General features: G+C 56.9%; 3 protein-coding genes across 3 annotated transcripts; 2 read left to right on the top strand and 1 right to left on the bottom strand.

The window, feature by feature from the left end:
* Positions 1-398: 398 nt before the first annotated feature.
* On the top strand, positions 399-10853 carry VOLCADRAFT_107224 (uncharacterized protein; the record flags this gene model as incomplete). Its single annotated transcript, XM_002956400.1, has 16 exons — positions 399-759; positions 1432-1464; positions 3251-3471; positions 3607-3699; positions 3932-4124; positions 4596-5029; positions 5235-5438; positions 5638-5838; positions 6257-6453; positions 6624-6747; positions 7556-7677; positions 8249-8396; positions 8881-8899; positions 9909-10053; positions 10560-10563; positions 10791-10853. Exons 1-16 carry the CDS (start codon positions 561-563, stop codon positions 10851-10853), a joined length of 2400 nt encoding a protein of 799 aa, XP_002956446.1. The 5' UTR covers positions 399-560.
* A 2155-nt stretch (positions 10854-13008) lies between these two features.
* VOLCADRAFT_97417 (uncharacterized protein) lies at positions 13009-18770 on the bottom strand (the record flags this gene model as incomplete). The annotated part of the gene is made up of 11 exons (XM_002956341.1): positions 13009-13112; positions 13371-13645; positions 13915-14003; positions 14311-14367; positions 14867-15034; positions 15387-15479; positions 16437-16687; positions 16885-17206; positions 17526-17597; positions 18035-18454; positions 18732-18770. The coding sequence occupies 11 exons, from the start codon at positions 18768-18770 to the stop codon at positions 13009-13011; spliced, it is 1890 nt and encodes a 629-aa protein (XP_002956387.1).
* Positions 18771-19551: 781 nt separating this feature from the next.
* VOLCADRAFT_107223 (uncharacterized protein) lies at positions 19552-21838 on the top strand (the record flags this gene model as incomplete). The annotated part of the gene is made up of 3 exons (XM_002956399.1): positions 19552-20202; positions 20445-20571; positions 20837-21838. Exons 1-3 carry the CDS (start codon positions 19829-19831, stop codon positions 21836-21838), a joined length of 1503 nt encoding a protein of 500 aa, XP_002956445.1. The 5' UTR covers positions 19552-19828.
* Between the last annotated feature and the right edge of the window lie 644 nt (positions 21839-22482).

Genomic DNA, 22482 nt, shown 5'->3' with positions numbered 1-22482 from the left:
ATTGCAGCATTTCGAGGTTTCCGAGGTTTACCGGAGGCTTCGCGAGGTTTCGCAGGAAGGCTATAAATCGGAAACTTTTTCGCAGCCGCAGTACAGGTTTACTGTGAGCACGCTCTGGCGACCTTGTGGCCTCCTACACAATTGAGGCAAATGTCAGCAGCACACAGGGTCCAGATCTACTTCGACATGGTCTCCATTCGGCAAGCCCCGCTTTCTGTGGGGGGCGAGGACGCCAGTCAATTAGTAGCTCTTTGACAAATCGACAGTAGAGAAGCACGCTAAGACCGAAGACTCACTAGGACCTCCTTTCCGCTCCGAAACCTCCGAAGTTCCGGCAACTCGGTACATCTGTAATTGCAAGAGTAACAGAAGTTTACCACATATGTTTATCATAACTGTCTAATTAACCGTTTTGTGTAACGTAGCAGCAAGTCACAGCTTTTCCTCTCTGAAACAGTACTTCTCAGTGTTGCGGTTGAGCTCGAGAGCAGACCGGGTGACTTTCCTGGCTAGCCTGGTTAGCGCATGTCATTGGATCCTCGGTCGTGTAGTCTGTTCCAATGCCTACAATACGTGAAGCACTCGCTGCAGTCCGCGGAGAGACCGAAGCCACGGTTGCTCCCATCCTTCAAGCTCTACAAGCTGAAGGTTTTGATGTGGACGCTGAGGCGGGAGACGCGTTTTGTCTTCTTGACGTTAATTATCTGCGATCACACCTTAATCTCCGGCAGCTTACCGCCCTGAAGGCAGCCATCAAAAGTAAGCATCAGTAAATGCTGCTATGCACACTTGAATGGGGTTGGCCGTGAGGCCGGTTGTCTTTTGGTACGTCTGCAGTTCGGCTTGCGACTGATCGCCTGCGGACTGTGTCCATTAGGGTGTCGGAGAAGTTTTCTGCATAAGCGAGGATTTCTGTCCTACAGCCGGTATCGTAGCCAAGAGAGGTCTTGCTGTGATGGGTGATCTTTCGTAGACCTGTTTGCAGTGGACGAAGCCACTTTTGCATTTCCGCAGCCGAAGGGTCACAGTTCGTTTTCAGGGCTTCGTTCAAGTTTCAACATCAGCGTATATGTGGCAGGGTGTGTCGCCTTCAGGACTAAAAGCTTTGTCACCCGAGGCTGTAGCCTCTTAGGGAGAGTGTGCCGTGTGGACGCTTTACCGCCGGCTGTAAAAAGTACAGCACCCTGCACCCTACCGTGCAGCTGTGCGCCCCATTGTGATAGTGGCCCCCCTGCATGTTGGTCGTCAGACAACGCTCTGCACGTTGTCTGGCGACCGTGTCTATGATGTGCGTGCACGCTGCATGTGTCTATGATGTGCGTGCACGCTGCATCGTTGTTATGTTTGATGACTTAATGCTGCTCATGTTGTACAGCGTGGGTGTTCCAGTGACCCACCCTGCTCACCCTGCCGTGGGCCTGCCGCCTGCAGGCGCTGATGCTGGCACCAGCAACGCTGCTGCAGGTGAGCCTACTGTGCCTGACGTGGGAAGGGGGGGAACAGGTTTTGTGGGCTTGGTGTGCCGTTTCATTTAGGGGTGGAAACTTACGGTGTAATAGACTTTTTGGACCAAAAGTTATGCAAAGTGTAAAGCGTAAAGTGTCAAATACCTTATTGTTTGTTTACGTTTACAAGCTTCAAGCTTGTACGGTCCAGACGAGCCAAAAGGCTCATGAACCGCCAAACTGGAAACAGGAACTCAAAAAAGAAAAATGCCAATACCCAACAATAACAGATTGATTAATCTTCAACGTACTGCAACCTGCATCTTCTAATGTCGTCCAGGACGCACGCTAAACCGCGTTAATCCTTGACACCCATAATCTCGATCATGCGGTCCCCAGGAGTAACCCCCAGGTCCCAAAGCTTCAAACGGATATTCGCATACGCAGGACAATCTAGCAGCACATGACATTCATCTTCAACAGCTTGCTGGTTCCCACAGACCCGGCACCACCGGGCAGACCGTTCCCTACCGTGCGGTTGATTAACCGCCAAAGGCCAAATACACATCCTGAAACGCATCAGCATGACGTGCTGTTTTGGCGAGATATAGCCGCTGCCATGCTTGGGCAAACCCATCCAATGCTTATAGCGGCACATCTTTACCCCTGGTTGCCTATTATCTGAAACAAACAAAGCTGGATCCACTGTCAACCGCTCACTTTCTCAGTCATCATCAAATCGGCTCCTAAGTTCACAGATCAACTGGCCTACATCTAGTGAACGTGTCGCCAGAGCATCAACTTTGACCTCAAAGTCGCCTGAGTCGTCCACACCCGTCCGCACGTTATGACCCATCAACTCAAGGATCTTCAGGACTTTCGCTCCCCATCCATCATACGTCATCCCAGATGATAATGCCAACCGCAGTTCCTCCCGAAAGTAATGGTGGTACATAGAACCTTTTGCCTCAACCAACCTGTTCCAAAAACGAAAAATCAGGTTTGCCCAATGCACTTGCAAAGGGTATTGACCCAACTCTCTGAATAGTAGCCGATTTGTTGGCAAGCCAGCACCACTCAGCTGCTTCAGGAAGTTCTTCTGCAGTTCCACCATCCTGTCCTGCAGTGCAACCTCAAAATAACACGATCGTGGTTCCTGGCTGTTAGGGTAACCGTGCTCCAGGATGTCCAGAACCCTTAACGGGCCCCAAACCTGTACCCTGTACGACAGAACAGACAGAACCTGGGCATCAAACGCTTTCACCGCAACAGCTGGGACAAAAAGCCCTTGTCGCTTAAGCTTACTAACCAGTGAGAAGAGCGCCTTCTGGCCTGATGCAAACAACTCATCTGTGCACGATTCGAAAGTTGTACCCGGTCCATAATGCAGGCCCAAATATCATGCGCGCTCCTTCCAAGGTAAACTCTTGAGCGCGTGTCCCGTAGCCTCCTTCACACTCATGGTAACAAGCCCGTACAAACCCAAAACGTGCATAGCCTTGCGTGCCTCCAGGTCCTGATGAAAATACAATACCTCACACTTTCCCACATTTACTCTCATGCCAAAAGCTTCGCACCATTCCTTTGTGCGGCAGCTGGCCTGGGCCTGGGGATCCCGGCAGGAGCTGGTGAGTGTACTTTGCAAGGTGTAGGATACATGTAAAATATCGACCTCACTTTTGAGATGCACATGCAGCTAGCACATGGATAAAGTGTCCAGTGCGGCTGCCTCTGCCAACTGCCCTGCAAGCCCCTATCTGACCTTGCCAGCGACCTTGTGCCCTGCTCCCTGGGTGATGGTGCAGGTGCACCAGCTCCAAGGCGGCTGGTGGATAGTGTGGCTGAGCTGCACTACAACAACGACATCGTGGAGCTGCATTTTAGCGACTCAAAGGTGTCATATGTGGATGTGGCAGGAGTGGTGGTGAACCGCATCCGCTTATGGGCTAAAACGGCCATGTTGGCCGCGGTGGAGAAACACCGGGCAAGAGCTCCCTCAATCTTGCTGGTCTCGGGGCTCGTGAAGGTATGCTGTTTTGTTGCACCTCAAGTGCCCATCCTAGGTGTCTTGATCCACAGTGTGACTCCATGTTGGTGCCTCAGCACAGGACCATGCACAATGCTTGAGTGCAACCCTATTCAATGTGCATGCATGTTGCAGACGGGCAAGTCTTTCACCCTGGAGCACGTGGTTCCCGCGGTTGTGGCGGAATTGCTGCGCAAGCAGGGAGAGAAGGGCCCCTTGGCGGGCATGGTGGTCCTGCGCCTGAGTGGTGCTGCACTCTACCGGCAGGCAAGTGGGTGTCAATTATTGGAACATACTCAGAGGCTGCTGAAGCATTACTGTTCCATTCTGCTGTTTTTGTGAGCATGGCATGAGCGTGCTGCAGAGGCATTGGTTGCCAAAGGCTTGATTTGATGTGAATGGGAGCTAGCTGTGAGGGTGGTGGCACAAATGGTGTATTCTGTCAACACCCTGCATGCAGGATGGTGCTAAGGCCATGTTGCAGGACCTGCTGGGTGTGCTGCTGAGATGGGCACGCAATGAGCATGTGCCCATGCGGGAGGGTGCACTGGAGGCTGCAGAGGATGTGCAGGATAGAACCCACCTCGGCACGCTGGGCCACGCCATCCTGGAGTTCCTGGAGGCGGTGGAGGTCCCGGTGCTGGTGCTATGCGGTATGGGGTCATGCTGATGGAGGCTTTATGATGGGGCTCCTCTCAATGGCTTTCTTGCTTGCTTGCCATACCATTTTGCACGGTGAACTAAGCCATCCTCATGGCAGCAACTTGGCTGCTTTACACAACCATTTGCATGCAGATGTCCAGGTGCAAGTCGCAAGCCTGGTTACTTCTTGTGAATTTTGAAGTACATGCTGCATATTCAACTGCACAAACACATGGGTGAAGGTGGACACACTGATTCTGCTTGCTCCTTTCACTACTACCCTTTGGGCATACTGACAACTTCTGCATCCAACACTTCAATGTGCTTCTGGAGCTTTTACTAGACTGCCTGCACCTGCACCTGGGCTGAGCCCCACAGTACTTGTTTGGTCCCTTCACCCTGTCGTTTCCAATCTCCAATGATATACTCTTAATATGCCTCCTCACTGTGTTGCTGCTTGCCTCCTTATCCCTGCCACTCAGATGAGGTGCAGAGCCTGTTCATGCCAACCATCAATGGCAAGCTGGACATGAACGGGGCTGCATATATCCGCGACACCTTCATGAAGCAGCTGCTGGTGTATGGCTCCCACACCATGCTGTGGTGCATGACCGGCAGCTCCATGGCGCAGACCTGGATTAGCCTGGCCGACATGCCGCCCAATGGCTACATGGTCATCACCAGCGCCAGTGCCGTGAACCTACCGGCAAGCTACAGGCCCGAGCACATGAGCCTGGTGTGGGAGCTGCTGAAGGGCTCCCATGCGTCCGTTGTGACGCTGGACCCCAGGCTTCTGGAGCTCTGCCCTCCATCCATAGCACTCCTGACGGTCCTGGTGGGCGACTGGATCAATGCTGGATGCCCCGAAGTGGCGGCCTTCGTCCCTACATTCATGAGGACGAAGCTCATTGATGAGGTAACCTGTGGCACACCCATCTCAGGGCCTCCATGTGCTTCATCTTAGCAGTGTTTGTGTTGTCTTCATGCACTGGGGCCAGTTGCTGTAGAGCTGGCATTAGAATTGGCTGCACCAATCCTTCATGGTTGGACCCAGTACTACTCACCTCAAATCTTGCCTTTTTATCTGGCGCCCACCCATTGAATCTCACTATGTACCTCAGTCTCTGAAGGAGTGGAAGCTGGGCCTGGAGGGCATGCCATTGTCACAGCGCATCACTGTGCTGGACTTGGCGTTTCCGGACGTGGGGGCGCGGATCGACACAGATCTGCACTCTGGCTTACAGCGATTTCTGGCGCCATACCTGGTTAGGAAGAATGATGGGTGCTACTACTTCCGCGACGCGCACCAGCGTCAGATTGTGCAGGTGAGGGGGGGTCTTTCACCATGTGCCCAAGCCCCTTCTCCCCCGCCCCATAGAGCTGACTAAACACTGCAAAAGCTCAGTTCTGGGGCAAGTTCAACTGCGTTTGTATATCATCCTGCTTCCCTGTTTTGCTGTGGACCCCCCTTCCCATGTTGGTGCTAAGTGCATGCCATGCCACCCTTGCCCTGCTTGCCCGCAGTTGCTGATCAATGAGGATGGCACACTGCGAGAGAGCTGGAGCAGCGCGGAATTCAGTGCCAGCCTGATGCAAAAGGACACACTGTGGAACCTACTCCGCCTTGGTGAGTCAGCCGACTACCTGCTTGGGCCCCATGCAAGCCGCCGGTGGGAGTGTCAAAAGCCACCAGCTGGGATGGATGAGTTTAAGGCCAATTTGCAGGTAATTCCATAGGCTGCAGGGCTTGGGGTCAGATTTAGATGGGAGAAGCACTACATGCAGATGGTGTTTGTGTAGAATGGGGCCTTAGGTAGAAGTTTGTGCTTGCACCGCAGTGTAGTTGTCCATTGGTGAGTCTCCATTGCAGCTCCTATCTTTGTGGGGGTGTGGGTGTTGGCGCCCTTCTATGCTATTGGGAAGTCTTGTGTCACCACTCTGCAGTGTGCATTCTGCACATATTGGTATGCCTTTTATGGGTTATGTGTGTGCTGGCAGGATGCCTGTCAATTGGTGTGCATTGATTCTCAGACTTGTCCAGATAGTTACCAGTGGCTAACACCTACATACAAGCCTACACACACTCTTATACCCCATGTATCCCATACACTCAACATGCAACATCAAAAATTCATGCATGCAGGCTATCGCAGACAAGACCGCCACCAAGTTGGCAAGCGACCAGGGTGGCGTGGTGTTGGGCCCTCAGGAACTGTGGGAGCGGCAGTCTTGGTTCCAGAAGGTGCTGTCATCGAAGTGGAATGACCGTGACCGTGCTAAGTCCAAGGACTACAAGCAGGCGCGGTGCACTCACCTGGCCATGCTGGTGTTCTACCTGCGGTAGGCTGGCTGGCTGTCCTGCTTCCCTTCTTGCTACTTGCTGCCTCACCCATGCAGCCTTGTTGGAGTGTGCTGAATACCATGAGCGAATACCATGTGCTGGCTGAGCCAGAGACCCATGGCCATCTGACCCAGACCCGTTAACTGCTGCCTGGTATCCACATGTGCAGGCTGAGCCGGAACATACTGGTCCATGGGAAGCCTTGGGATCAGGAGCATGACATCCGGATGGATGTAATCGAGGTGCTGCCCAGGGTGCTGGGACAGTCCTTGTCAGACTTCAATCAAGACATCGTGAGTTTGCTGCATGTGCTGTCACGCCGCACCATGGAAGAAGACACACAGTTTCATGCACAGCTATCAGGCGACGGCGGCAGCAGCATTGAGGGGTTGACTGGTGATGAGAGCAGCAGCAGTGGCGGCCTGAGCGGCAGCACTGGTGGCAGTAGCAGTGGCGGCCTGAGGGGCAGCACTGGTGGCAGCAGCAGTGGCGGCCTGAGGGGCAGCACTGGTGGCAGCAGCAGTGGCGGCCTGAGCGGCAGCACTGGTGGCAGCAGCAGTGGCGGCCTGAGTGGCAGCACTGGTGGCAGTAGCAGTGGCGGCCTGAGGGGCAGCACTGGTGGCAGCAGCAGTGGCGGCCTGAGGGGCAGCACTGGTGGCAGCAGCAGTGGCGGCCTGAGGGGCAGCACTGGTGGCAGCAGCAGTGGCGGCCTGAGCAGCAGCACTGGTGGCAGCAGCAGTGGCGGCCTGAGTAGCAGCACTGGTGGCAGCAGCAGTGGCGGCCTGAGGGGCAGCACTGGTGGCAGCAGCAGTGGCGGCCTGAGTGGCAGCACTGGTGGCAGCAGCAGTGGCGGCCTGAGTGGCAGCGCTATTGGCAGCAGCAGTGGCGGCCTGAGCGGCAGCACTGGTGGCAGCAGTAGTGGTGCCCAGTGTGGCAGCAGCTGGGGCGCCTGGCATGGTGGCAGCAGGGGCGCCTGGCATGGTGGCAGCAGGGGCGCCTGGCATGGTGGCAGCAGGGGCAGCAGTGGTGAAAGGCGCGGTGACAGCGATCGAATGGCGATGGCTGACAAGTGTGCACCTGCTTGCCTGGGCCCTGTGGCAGGCTGTGGTCAGCACAGGCCGCTGGTTCACATCACTGGCAGGCATGGGGTGTGGGGGCAGGGAGGGCTGCAGGCAGCCACACTTGCACTGCGTCGTCTTCACCTGCCGCATGTCTTCACTCCCGTGAGCATCTCTGCCACTGCTGCTGCAACGGGCTTCGCTTTTCTGTGGGATGCTTGGGGTTCGAAATTGTAGGAAGTGTTGTTGGTGGTGATGGTGGGCGAGGGCTGGGTGGGAGAGGGCTGGGTAGCAGCAGGCTGGGTGGAAGAGAAGATGGAGGCAATGGGCTGGGTGGCAGTGGCGACGGCAGGCAAGGGCTGGGTGGGAAACAGCTGGGTGCATGTGTACGTATGTATGTACAGCATACATCCTCACATTGCATTATTGTACATTGAACATGCATGTCGTGCGCTTCCTCGCTTGTGGTGCACATCCAGAGATGGATTACCTGATTTGGGGTTCAGAGGAAAACTCTTCCAACACTCCTGCTGCTGCTCAGAGGTTATTATTTAAACAGGGTAAACATAAAGCCTTTCCATTGTACATTTTTGTGACGTGTTTGGGACTCCATAAAATTGTGTTGGATGTTGCCTAGCGCCATCGATTTTATGCAATCCTGGCGACAGTCCAGCACGTCAGAAGGGGATGGCGGTGTGGCCTGCGGTGCCGCCACCACCACCACGGCCCACGGCAGCACGGATTCCGAGACGACAGAAACGGCGGAACACGCGGGTGATGAGCAGGGCAGCGGTGGCGGCGGCGGGAAAATGTCTGGTTGGACGAATGAGCTGACAGGCAATGGCATCACCGAAACGATCAAGTCGGGCGTCGGTCGGCTCAAGGTGAGCTGGGGGTGTGGCAGGGCCCCCGTGTGGCGGTCGTGATGGTGGCTAGCTAGCTCGGTTGCTGCGTGTGCTGTGGTTTACCTGTGTAAATATGTATGTATGCATGTATGTATGTACCACTTCCACGTGCAAGGAACGTGAGTGCGACAGGGGGCCCCTGTGGGCGCCGGGAGGCGGGAAGAGGGGGAATGTGGTTGCGAGGTTGGTGCAAAAAACCGCATACACATCTACACGTGACACTCGATACTCGGCATGTCCCGGAAACTGCTCTCCACCCGCCACATAGCTCCATCAGGACTGAACCCCGCCGGCAGCACCTTTGCACCCACCATCCGTCCTCCCTCTCGCCCAACTCCAACCGCAGCTACCCCCTTTTCTTCCACGCGCACACAAACTCAACCAACGTCTCGCTCCACGTCGGCAATAGAACAGCACAACGCCCACCGCAACCGGACATAAAGACACCGCCCGCCACTACCAGCGGGGCGTCCGCGGAGCAGGTGGGGACGGGAGAGGGCAGGGAAAGCGGCAGCGTGGGAACGGACGGACCCGTGGGTCATACAGCGCTCTTTTTCCCTGGGATGCTTATGTGTTAGCTGGTAGTAATTGGATGGTAGTAATAGCGGTTGGCACACCGAGACCTGCAGTCCAGCGCCCCTGTCATTGTCATGTCATTGTTCCTGGTGTGTTGGGTCTGTCTGTCTGTCTGTCAGTTTATCTATCTGTCTGTCTGTCTCGTTGCGTGCCGTTGTCTTGGCTGTTGACGTGTTTGTCGTGTAGCTATTTCCCAAAGTCCCGTCACCTCCCATGAGGCCACATTGGCAAGTTGCCTAACGTGCGTTTTTGTTTTAGTTATTTGCGTATGTTTGTATGTGCTTCTGCATGAAAAGGTAGCACGGCACGATCGTGAGGTGGCGGGCAGCGGTATGGAGAATACCCGGGGGGACGTGGACGATATTCCGGAGCTAGGGGGTGGCAGGTGAGAGAGAGCGTGTGTGTGTGTGTATCGGATGTGGGGCGGGGCGGAGCTAGCGGGGGCCCATTGGGAGGTGAGAGGGGAAAGGGGATAGCGTAGCAGGCGAAGTGCGGCTGTGGGTATGGGTGTGGGTATGGGTGTGGGTGTGGGTGCGGGTATGGGTGCGGGCGCGGATGGGGGTGGAAAGGAAGATGATGGAAAGTTGGTAGCTACAGTCGCGAGGTATACGGCGTGGGGCGAAGGGCGGGATGATCCGCTACGGTGGCGAACCAGGTGATACGTACCCCGGGGGAAATTCTCTACGCGATGATGTGAGTGTAGACTACATGCGCGTGCGCGCACACCCACTAGGGAGGTTGGGCTGCGTATCACACCCCGCGTGCATGCAGCATCCTTAACAGCCTGCATATGCGTGTCCCGCTTTATGCCTGTGCACGTGTATGCGTAACGACAATAGAGAGTGCGTGCGTGTAAGTAGATATGTATGTTTATCGTGTCGATGTTGTGTTTTGACGTCTTTCTCTGACACGCAGGCGTCATCGGCCCCCACGGGGAGATGGGTGCCGAGTACGGCCTCCGTACGCCACGTCAGGCGGGCAGCCGCGGCGCCCCTCCGGAGAAGGAAGGGGGTGGCGGTGGCGGCGACGGCGGGGAAAGTCGGGCGTCGGTCGGCTCAAGGTGAGCTGGGGGTGTGGCGGGGCCCCCGTGTGGCGGTCGTGATGGTGGCTAGCTAGCTCGGTTGCTGCGTGTGCTGTGGTTTACCTGTGTAAATATGTTGTTACAGGGTGGTTAACTTCGCCAGCGGCCCCCTTTCCCGGGGCAGTCCCTGCTCTCCCCTGCTAGAGGGGCACCCTAATCCGTCACCCCATCCGACTTCAGAATGTATTCGTTGAGTTCGGCAACTCACCACCAGCATCCAACCAAATCTAGCGGATCAACGGCGCATCAACTTAGTTCCTGGTCAGCTCGCAAGTTGATATTATCACGTCCTACACCGTCCATAAGATGGGGGGCCACCTCCCATTTCATCACTCCTCAAACACCCGAGGAGCCGGCAGGCGGATTTGAACCCGGGTCGACTGGGTCAACTGGGAGCAGAAGTCAGGCCTTAACCTCTGCCAGCCGCCTGCCTATAAATATGTATGTATGTATGCATGTATGTATGTACCACTTCCACGTGCAAGGAACGTGAGTGCGACAGGGGGCCCCTGTGGGCGCCGGGAGGCGGGAAGAGGGGGAATGTGGTTGCGAGGTTGGTGCAAAAAACCGCATACACATCTACACGTGACACTCGATACTCGGCATGTCCCGGAAACTGCTCTCCACCCGCCACATAGCTCCATCAGGACTGAACCCCGCCGGCAGCACCTTTGCACCCACCATCCGTCCTCCCTCTCGCCCAACTCCAACCGCAGCTACCCCCTTTTCTTCCACGCGCACACAAACTCAACCAACGTCTCGCTCCACGTCGGCAATAGAACAGCACAACGCCCACCACAACCGGACATAAAGACACCGCCCGCCACCACTTCAGCACATATACCTCTTAAGATACATACATACGTACATATATACATACATTCAAGCACGCATCACCGCCCTCCCAGGACACCTACCAGCAGATGTTCGGTAGTGCACCAAGGCCGGTGGGGAATGACCAGCCTGGGGGTGGCGAGGCGGGGGCCCCCGCCCCGGGGCGCCAGCACAGGGACGGTTGGAACAGCCCCTGACGCCATTTCCGGTCTACCTCTACCTCTACTGCCACCCGAGTGTGCTGAATGCCGTGTGCCTGTGTGCCGTGTGTGTGCATTTAGGCAACAAAATCAGCTGCGGGTGCAAGTACGTGTGTGTGTATGTATGTGAAACCGTGTGTGTTGGGGGAGGGCGGGGGCAGGGTGTATTTCGCTAGCGGTGGAAAAAGAAGTAAAAGGCGTCCTAGGTGTTGCAATGTCCGTTATAGGCTTTCAGCCTCCCCCCCACCAGTGGAAATGGAAGGGCGACGCGCACAGTTATGGCTTGAGGCTCCGCATACAGTGCAGGCGCACAAAGTGCCTTGTGTGTGTGTTTGAGATGTCGTACACATTCGTACGCTGCAGTCCCCTCGTGTAATTCCCGACTGGGGGGTTTTCCGTTAATGTGCGCGGCTGTACGGCTAGTAGGCGAGAGCTGGTCGTGGTTGTGGTCGTTGGCTCTGGATTCGGTTGGGATACGGTCGTTTATGGGTAGTTGGCTGTTATAAGATCTGGTACTCCCTATTTGTTGCGGAGCACTTGAGAAACGTTTTTGGTATATAGTATGTGAAAACGCGAGTTGGTGGTGGACAGCAGAGATAATTGCAAATCGATGCCCTCGGTTGTGCAGGTGCCAGCAGCACCGTTATATTTCTGTCGCTCCAAGATGTGTTTGGTGCCCACCGGTACCTTAACCGATAAAGGCAGTTTATGGCCACTTTTCCGTCATCTCATGTATGTATGTATGTTGTTACAGGGTGGTTAACTTCGCCAGCGGCCCCTTTCCCGGGCAGTCCCTGCTCTCCCCTGCTAGAGGGGGGCACCGTAATCCGTCAACCCATCCGACTTCAGAATGTATTCGTTGGGTTCGGCAACTCACCACCAGCATCCAACCAAATCTAGCGGATCAACGGCGCATCAACGTATGTATGTATGTATGTCCTGAACGTCCCCCCTTATCCTCGACATACAAATGGAAGTACAACGTAACTGTAGTAACAGTGGTACCGTTGCTGTTACCGTTGCTCTGGTGCTGCGGGCCTATATGTCCTGCAGCTCCGCCAACAGCTACAGCAACAGATAACATGGACATCAGCATACACACACACATGCGCTCACATATGCACAGCCCCAAACTGTTCACATACATCAACACTGCAGTGCTATCAGTCAGCTGTTGCCCCCAACACCGTCCAGGGGAAGTTGCCCCTGTGCCCCCGGTAGCACACCTGAAGGAGCGGGGGGTGGCTAGGCAAGGTAGGAGGCTGCAAGGCCCGGCGACCTCTTTTCCTCCCCCATGCCTAGGGGTGTACACGACCTCCACCACGCACTCTCACCCTTCCAGGGCAATCAAACCCCGGCAAAGCCAACCCAGAAACACCCCAACCAGAAACACCCCCAACCTAGTGCCCTCTGCCCGGCTGACCAGACACAGCCACACTTCTCACCGCATGTACACGGTACCCAGCCACATGCAAAAAGCAGAGACAGACAGACAGAAAAACGCACATGCACAAAGCTGACATACGTACGTACAAACCTACATACACATATACATATATACGCGAATGAACTTGGAAATACATACACTCATACAGGCAGGCAGACGGACAGACAGACAGATAGGGCCTTCCAGTCTGATGTTCGTCAATCAGTCAGCAATCTGCAGCCACCCCGGCAGCCAGCGTCAAGGTTATTTCCCTTTCCGAATCCCGAACAACCACCACCACCAGACATAGGTCTGGTCCTAGCGTTGGTATGTGTCCTCCTCCTCCTCCTCCATATCCTCCTCCTTACCCCCCGAGCATGAACCCGCCGAGCTCTGAACACCCGTTCGCCCCCGTGTAGCTCTTCCCCAGCTCCCTCGCTTCCCCCCCCCCTCATCGCTCGCACTCCCACTCGCTCACACCGCCCTCATGACTCCCCTCAACAGCGGTGTCTGAGGGGCCCTATGAACCGGGACACCGTCCACCAGCACCGCGCTGATGCAGCCCGGGTCACACCCCACTCTCAGCAGCGGGAAGCGGTAGGTGCGGGAGGCGGCGGCGGCGGCAGCGGCGGAGGAGGGGATAGGGGAGGGGGAAGGGGAAGGGGAGGGCGAGGAGGGAGAGATGCCGAGGGAGCAGGCGGCGGCAGATAGAGGTGTGGCGGTAGTGGAGGGTCCCCCTGCCGCCTCCGCTGCCAATCCCTGTTCGGAAGTCAAGGAGGAAGAAGACGAAGAAGAAGGCGGAAGGGGAAAAGGAGGGGGATGCGGGGCTTCCACACCTGACGGCTCCGATTCTAACGTCTTCATTTCAGGACAAGGAGCAGCAGCAGCTGTAGCAGCAGGAGGAGGAGGCGGAGGCGGAGGCGGCGGAGAAGGCGCTTTTTGCTGAGGCCGGTACAGGGGGGTTTGGGCGGGTGGTGGCCAGGCGGTGTCCACATGTTTCAAGTCCGGGTGCGTGATGGTGAGCAGCTGAGACATGTGGAATGCGTCATGGTGAATGTGGGTCAGGGCGAGCACGAAGCAATTGCTGTCCGTGTCCACACAAATCAGATACCTGCGAGGGGGGGAGGCGGGGGGGAGGCGGGGGAGGGGGGTTTAGGGTCAGGGAAAAGGAGTAGCGGGTGTTTTGTTGTGCGAAAAGCTGTGTGTTTACTGGAAGGGACCTTCCCTGACAACAGTGAATGCGAGTGCGAGTGCGAGTGTGTTTTCTATGAACAGCCGAGTTGCGAGTAGGAAGTGGCGATTGTGTATGTAAGTAAGTATGTAAGTATGTAGGTACGCATGTGTACACATGTGTTAAGTGTGTTAAATGCTCAGACTCACAGCGTGCCCGACGCGTTCAGTGGAGGTGACACGAACACAAGCGGACGACACAGCACCGCCGCCCCGCGGTTCATGCCGGGGTGAAGATCCTGAGGCGGGGTGGGGCCGGGGGGTTGGGGGCGCGGGTCGGATTCGGCAACGGGTTTTGGGGGACTACACGCCCGAGACCATATGGCCTGTCCACTAGCTCAGCACTCCATCGCACTGAATGGGTGTGTATGTGTGTATGTGTGTACGTGTGAATGTGTGTATGTGTGTACATATCTGATCCCCTTCACATCATGCGGCCCCCAGCACCCTCCCCTCCCCCACTCCTCCCCTTCCCTCTCCGAACCCCATTTTCCACTGGCTCCCTCCCTCTCCCCCTCCCCTCCTGTCCCTCCCCTCCACACGCACCGGGATGCCCCGCAAAGTAAGTCGTTCATGGTGCATCAGGGGAAGCAGCTCCGAAGCCTTTTGGTGGTGAGTTTGGACGTACGGGTCGCGGGTTGTGGGTTAAGGGTTGAGGGCGAGGGCGAGGGTGAGAGTACGAAGGAAAAAGGGGGTGAAGGGGGCAGCGGGGTCCCGAATGTGAAGTTGGGGTTGCTTGGGGCTGTACGGCAAAGTGAGCCCAGACTCGTTGGAGACGGGGATGCCGTTTGCCTAGGTTAAATTGTTTGTACGGGTACTAGGCAATAGGCAGTACATGTTGTCGTACTGACCGTACCGCCTAGTAATATGTATGGCCCCCAACGGATATCTGTCAAGGGCCGTACAGTTAACTGATTCTCCTCATACGCGCGGAAGAAGTACATCGTGTACCAATGGCTCTTTAGGGCCGCCATCCGCTTGGGTCATTATTTGTAATAGGCATGTGTACGAGTTATATGTACGGATCATGTGTACGAGCAATGTGTGTGTATGAGCCCTGAACGGAGTTCTCTTCTTCACCCCTCATCCAAAACAAACCCACCCGTGCTGCATCCGCCCTCAACAGCTCCTGTACGGCAGCCCAGTTCCGATCCCGTACTCCACCCCGTGCTGCCACCAGCCCGCTCAGCTGACTCAGCAGTACGACAAGAGAGTCCATTTGGGAGCGGGCGGGGAGACTGGGGTCCAGGGAGGCCGCACGTGAGTAGTCCTGAAGGGGGGAAGCCGGGGGAGGGGGAGGGGGAGGGGGAGGGGGGTTAAGACAAAACACAGACGAGTGAATGTGATACCCGGGATAGACGGATACGCCGGGGAAGGGGGCGGGGGTTTCAGTGGGGTGGCGGGAGGGGGCCGCCGGACCTTGACGTAGACCTCGACCTGGACATGTACAGATAAAGGCTCCCTCCCTTCCCCCCTTCCCCCCTTCCCTCCCTCCCCCCCTCCCCCCCCTCCCTTCCCTCCCTCCCCCCCTTCCCTCCCTCTCCCCCTTCCCTCCCTCCCTCCCCCCCCTCTCTCCCCCCCCTCCCAGGCCCACAGCCTGTGGGACTCCAAGACTTCAATACCATCAATGCCGCTCCGAAATCCTGTGCGAAGGCGTTGAGGGCCGCCCTGTTGTAGTACAGGTCGGGCAGGTCGGAGCAGCCGCAGCGCTCAGCCTGGGAGCCCGGTGTATGTGTGCGTGGGGGGGTGTGGCGGTGGGGGTGGGTGGGAAGAGGAGGGGGGCCAGGTAGGGATACATATAATATATATATATATATGTATGTATATATAATATGCAATTTATTATATGAGGGGTTGGAAGTAGGGTGCGCGGGGGTATGTGCGGCCGGGTAAGTGTCTGCCGTACGCACATGTTTTGTCGATGCTACAGTCATCGTATGACACGACAGGAGTTACAAAGGACTGGCTACCAGTGGGGGTATCCAGCAGCCGCTTCTTAGGAGCCGAAAAGGGCTCTCTCGGCCCCAGAGAGAGCAGCCAGTCGCCCGCCAGTATTCCGCAGGGGAGGCTGTACGGCACTGGGCTGCAAGTGAAGGAACGGCGTCGTGCTTGGACTGCATCCTCATTCTTTATTGTGGATAGGTGCGAGGGCTGGGTGCGGCGGTCGGCGGCACTGGAGTGATGCATGAATCATGTTATACACGCAAATGTGCAAATCCATGTAAGGTGCATTTTGCGTGCCGCCTCCATCTCAACAAGAACGGCTGAGCTGAGCATATCTATATAGCCTCCTGGTAGTGCGCGAACCCAGTTCCCCATCGCCAGTCCAACTGGGGGGAATAGGACATGTATGAGATGTGCTGTGCGCGAGACGGAGGACAGAGGGCAAGGAGGGAAGTGCTGCTGGAGCAGTTGGTATGGCCTGGATGGGCTGCTGGGGTAATCGCGGGGCCCTGCGGCGTAGATTGCTTTACTGCTGACGGTTGTGGGTGGTTGTAATGGGGTTCGCGACGGGGGTTGAGGATGCATTTTGAGGTCGCTAAGGCCCCTTGTAAGGCCCCTCGTAAGGCGCTTCGCACCCGGGCCTCGCGCGAACATGGCGGAGTGGAAGGGGGTGGAGCCCTCCCCTCCCCTCCCCTCCCCTCCCCTCCCCTCCCCCCTCGCCACCCCACCTGCGCAAACGCCGCCAGCACCCGCGGCAAATCTCCGCGACTGCCCCGAGCTCGCAGGGAGCTGCTGCCGCCGCCAGTGCCGCCAGTGCCGCCGGGGGGAGCAGCGGAGGACACGGGACCCAGTAGTACCCCCCCCGCCGCCGCCGCCGCCGTTGCTGCTCCTCCTCCCCCCCCGCCCGCCGGCACCACCACTACCGGGAGGCGGTGATCGCCGCGGAAGTAGTCGGCCATCTGGGCCATCGCCAGGACATCTGTACGATGGTGATCCCCGATGGTGTACGACAAGTCCAAGAGTGGAGATACATCAAGGGCAGGCTCGTCACCGGAATGCCTTAACTAGGCAGACAGACAGACAGACAGACAGACAGACGTCCATCGATGGAAAGAACGCAAAGAAACCGATGTCCATCTGGTACTCCTTAGAACCCAAACCCCGCGCAGCACTCACACCAGCTGTAGCCGTTTTCCAAATCCAGCTCTAACGCCCGTCGTGCGTGAGCCAAACTGGCCGTCAACGCGTACGACAGCGAAGAACTCCCGTCGCTCGATATGCCGCCGCCGCCGCCACCACTACCGGCACCACCTCCTGATGTGGCGGCGGCCGCCTCGCCTACCCCACTTCGTAGCGCCTTCTGCTGCTGCTGCTGTTGCTGCAGCAGTGCCGCCCCCGCCGCGCCGCCCTGTTGTCGTACCAGCAATGACATCATCTGATGTCCTGCCACACTGGGGCAGTGCCGTACTCCCGAGCTGAGGCAGCAACCCGCCATGAACTGGGTCAGTGTCGGAGGCAGAAGCAGTAGCATCAGGCAACAGCAGCAGAAGTAGCAGTAGCAGCATTGGCATCAGGATGATCTCACGGGTGCAGGGGGTTTCAGGGGGGATGGGGGGGGGATGCGGGGGGATGCGGGGGGCACCCGTACAGCAACCGAGCCGGCAGCAGCAAGACATATACACACACAGACACAGACAGAGGCTCAGTTTCTTTATTTAAACACACACATACACACACGCGCGGATGTAGGTTCCCCCCCTGCCCAGCTCCCCCTGTTCCAGACCCCCCACCTCTCCCCCCACACACCTCCACCTCACCAGGTCCCCCCTCTCCCAGTAGCTGTGCGCCAGGCAGTTCCAGGCACTGGGGTTCAGTGGCCTCAGCTTCACCTGGAAGTGGCAGTGGCGGGATAGTGACAGTGACAGTGACAGTGGCAGCAGAAAGGGTGGGGGGGATGGGCGCGTGCGTGTGTGCGGGGCGAAAGGTACGTATCTTTTCTCTCCAGGGCCGCCCCTTTAGGGCCCCCCCCGGGGGGAGAAGGGCAGGTCAACAAATAAATTCCTCATCCCATTCTTTCATTCATTTCTTTATTTACCCTTCTATCCTAGCGGTTCGGGTTCTGTCCTTGGCGTAGCAGGTAGCGGAGGAAAACAACGCTTATAGTTAGAGTAGTTAGACCTGGAAATGCGGCCCATCTACCGCGCCTTTCACCCTCTACCCGCCGTCATAAGGCCCGCTTCCGTCTTCGCGGCATCTGAGTTGGTGTGTTTTTTTTCTCTCTCTCTCCCCCTCCCTCCCTCCTTCCGCCCTTGCCCCCCACCCCCACCGCCGCCTGCAGTCCACTAAGAGCCGCATCCGAGGTGCCGCCTCCACGCAAGTACGACGACAGCGCCGCCGCCAGCAGCGCCGCTCCCCTCAGCGGCAAGTGGGAGGTGGCGGCCGCCGGCTCATCAGCCAACAGCGCCAACATGCGGGAGCTGCAGCTCTCGGCCCGCCTCAACAACACCTCCACATCCTCCTCGTCCCCCTCATCCTCCTCATCCCGCCGCCGCTGCTGATGCTCTTGCTGATGCTGATGGTGTTGCTCTTCGGCTGTCCCCGCCGCCGGCGACGCGGCCGCCTCCTGCGAGCATCCACCGTGGCGCGACCATCCCCTACTGCCTGGTCGTACATTACCGTACATTCGCTTTGCGTCCGCCAGGCGGGAAAGTTGCTCCACGAGCACCTCTAGCTGGTCTCGGAGGTGCTGTTGTGGATAGAGGGAGTGCGAATGGGAAGGGGGAAAGAGGAGAGGGGTGATAAGGGAACGGGGGCCGGGAGGAAGGCCCATCAACACCCACAACCCTTGGAACATATCAAGCTAGTGAACCAGTCGTTTTCGAGTTTGCTGCAAGACGCTTTAGCTCAAGAGGCTCAGACAATTTGACTTGACATTTGCTGACTTGCCGTACGTGTTTACGATGTAATAGGTCATTTGTTTGCGAGCTGTTGATTGGTAAAGATAGCAAAATGCGGTACCGCACCTGCATTTGCGCGCTTGCAGCAGAAGCGCCGGACGGCATCGTTGTTCGCCCTGTTGCTTTTATACAAAATTCAAGCTATTCCTAATCTTGGAAGTAATTCAGCATCATTGCGCAAAGCATAAGCTGCGCATTACCAATAATGAGTTACGATGCGTTGGGTCTAATGTGGACGGAGGCCCGGATAGATCGCAGAGTTGTCCATCAAAATAACGCTTTGGTGCTCAACTTTTTTTTTTATCTGAAGTGTCATGAAGCCCACGGCTGGACCAAGCGGAAGGAACCTGCTCCCGCATCCCGCCATCTCGTACAGCTGGGTGCAATTCCTAAGTTAGGGGAAAAGGTGTGCCCAAGGCGATGCATCTCAGGATCGGCCTTCGGTAATGGATCTGAACATCAGTGTAATGGCAAAGGGTGTTTCCGATATTACTGTAAGGAGGTAACGCTCACAGGCTCGGTGACACCAACCCCATACATTGCTACACATGGTGCCGATGGCACCATAAATGCAACTGAGATGCTGCCGGACTCCTGGAGCTTCCAGTTAGCTGACTCCCTCTTGCGTGCAACAAACACAGCAAAGGAACCCGCAGATGGAGCCAGACTTCGAGTGCTGGCCTCACCACCCACCCAAACAGTTCCTGTTACATGATGTAAAATGGCAACCTTATATATAAGCTTACCCACGGGTCATCCGTTGCCATGCTGACATCTCGTCCTGCAGACGAATGGAATCCAGTTCCAACCAAATTGCTCGTCCACCTGCAGCCCATGAGACAACGGATCACATAGGTTTGAGTCATCTGCAAGAAAGCATAATATACCGCAAGGCAGAGTTTTTGAAGTGAAGATAGCCGCCGGACACTTGTGCTTGGAAGGAGGGGATTCCGATTAGAATTTTGGACTTCATCTTCTTGGGCGATCAGCTTGCTTGACAGACGTGTATGTGCTGCCTATCATAGGAGCTATTCCAAGCTCTTGATACACAGATAGCAGTTCTCCACGTGTCGGAAGATCGGTGCAGCAGCTGTCAGGGCTTGTTCCTGAAATAATGGAATATCGAAATCCATAATTTGGGGAATTTCTAGGTACCTTGAGGGATGGAGGTTGCTTTTGCGCCGAAGGAAGCAGCAGCAGCACGGCCGGCCACCGGTCCATCAGTTAGGAGCTCATTTCTCAGGATGGCTTGGTGGGAAGGCCTACGTAGGGCGATTCATCTGCTGCTTCGAGCTGCTGCAAGGTTTCGTCGCCTGCTGCAAGTCCTGGCGCGCCAACCCGGCACGTTGGTCCGTGCACTTTTCCGTTCACCGGGCTCACTGTTGAACCTTGTGCGGTGGGTCCTTTCCTCAAGACCGGCCCGCCTGCTACTAGCAACAGCGGCATCGCTAATCTGCATAACGCTCCAGTACCATCGCCCAACCGTTGCCGATATTCAACTGTCGTCCTCCTTGTCTCTCCTGTTCGGGATGTTCAGGTAAGCAACCTATATGTAAACAATAGTACATTATATAATAGGTTCCGGTGGAAACCCTAGCGCGGACATTCCACAGGTCATTTTTTGACGCGACCGCTTTGGAAACAGCCATCAAACTGCGAATTCCCCTAATGGCTATGCGTAAATCCAACGAAAACCGGATTTCCTTTCCTAGCCCTGTGCGCGGTACTTCATCTCATGTACCACACTGCGCGATGCCGCTATGCACCGCTGTGCCGCAGGTTGCAGGGATCCCTTGCCGTGCAGCTGGGGCCTCCGGAATCCCGCAACTCCAGAAGCGAGGATCCCAACATCCGGGTGCAACAGCAGCAGCACGGCGGCGACGAGCTGCGAATTAACTGCCCCAAGGTAGGGGCTCTTCCCCCTGACCCCATAGCAACCCCCTTCTCCCCACCTTCATCCCGTGAACCAACGCGGTCCGTGGCGATGCCCCCGCTGCTGTCCTATCCCACCGCCGCTTCCCATACCCGATCCGAACCCACACCGGACACGATTCGACCTCAAACCGAAGTTAATCCCATCGCCGAAGATCTGCGACTTCATTGCCCCCTTCCTTTTTCATTGCCTCCTCGTTTGTTTGTTGACCTCTCACCCTCCTGTCCCTGACGTAAAGGACCTCAAGGAGTCTATCGTGCGATTCCTGGAGTCCCAGGCGACAAGAAACAGCATCAACCACCTAACCGCCGCTACAGCCGCTGCCACCGCCCAGAGCCCCACCACTGCGGCGGCCGCTGCTACCGGCACCGCCGGCCAACAGCAGCGGCAGCAGCATCTTTGCAGTCCACCTAAGCACCACCGTCAGCAGCAGCAGGTGGAGGTGGAGCAGCAGCGGCCGTACGTGACCGAGGTGGAGGAGGCCGCGCTGCGGAGTACCGTGAAGTATCCCCCTGGAGGATTCACCCTTCCAGAGGTTGCTGATGTGCCGAGGAATCCATGGGAGGCGGTTGCCGATGGTGCTGCCGCCGTCCCGGCGACAGCGGATCCCGCCGTTGTCGAAGCAGATGAAGACGCCGGAAGCTACAGCTCCGCGGATAGCACCGCTGGCGGGGGCTGTGGTTTTGAGAGCTGCTGCTCTGACTCCTTTCCTGTAGGAGCGCCAGCGGCGGGCCTGCCGGTGGCAACCCGTACTACGCACGGCACCGCGGCAGCACCGGTGCTATCGTCTGTGGATGCGCTGCTGCCGTCGACACCGCCGCTAGGGTGTTCTCCGGCGGCCAATGTGGCTGGTGGTTCCGGAATCGGAGCCGCTGAATGCCAGGAGAAGGGCCCCATGGACCGGTCCGAGTTCCGCTCCCTCATGTCGTATGCGTCGTCATACAAGTCGTCGGTTGCGGCCCGGCCGAACTCTCCGCGGCGGGAGCTTGCGAGCCACGGGTTGCCTGTAGCATTCGACGGGGTGGACTCGCAGGAGGCCAGGGCCGCGGCGATGGTACCAGTGGCCGGGCCCGCATCTGCAGCGCCGGCTTGTGGTAATGACGGGAGTGGTGGCGTCAGTGGTGGTGGCTGTGTTACCCTCCATAAGAGTCCCGAAAGCATTCTGGGTCTTCAAAACCTGGGTCTGGAGGGCTGGGTTGAGAGTCATCGTCGCTGGGAGAGCCGTTACCTGGAGGACTGATGTGGCTCCTGGATGATCATTGGCAGGATAGCGGGGAACTGAGTGAGGACGGGCCTTATGAGGGAGCAATGACCATGGCTCCGGAACGGGTCTTCTGTGTCGCGCGCCTCTGCCTTCATATATCACAATGTGTTGCACTGCCGCCTGCTCTGCGGGGTTCTTGACCTGATCTGTTGCGGTCCGTTGAGAGCTCCATAAATATGAAAATGTGGGTGCCTGGACGCCTTCGGAACGGATTTGCCATGTTACCCTGAGCGAGTGTGTGGCTCTACGTGGCAGCTGCTTAGGGGTTTGCAGGTCAGGGCTTAGGGGTTTGCAGGCAGCGGCGTTGTTAAGGTCATGAGGCTACGTTAACCAAAATAAAGAAGCATCTCAAGCTAGCAGCAGGTCTTTTTTCGCCGCTCGCAGAGGATGCCGTCTCGTCATACGTCGTATGCTCATATGTGGTCACGCAGCAGTGGGTTTATCCAGCGTCACAAGAAATCTCTGTACATTATAGCAACGAACGAGGGACTTGCCGACTACTGCTTCTCTCCGTGTTCGTTGTCGTCTGCTGAGCACATTTGGTATGACTCTCTTGTGAAAAGGCCGAGAGGAATACAGGGACGAGTGCGTGGGGATTAATGCGTGGCCGAAAAGGGTTA

This window comes from Volvox carteri (genome assembly GCF_000143455.1).
Source record: "Volvox carteri f. nagariensis unplaced genomic scaffold VOLCAscaffold_60, whole genome shotgun sequence".
NCBI classification, from domain to species: Eukaryota; Viridiplantae; Chlorophyta; class Chlorophyceae; order Chlamydomonadales; family Volvocaceae; genus Volvox; species Volvox carteri.
The sequence above is the reverse complement of the archived record's forward strand: the minus strand, read 5'-3'. Positions and strand labels throughout refer to the sequence as shown.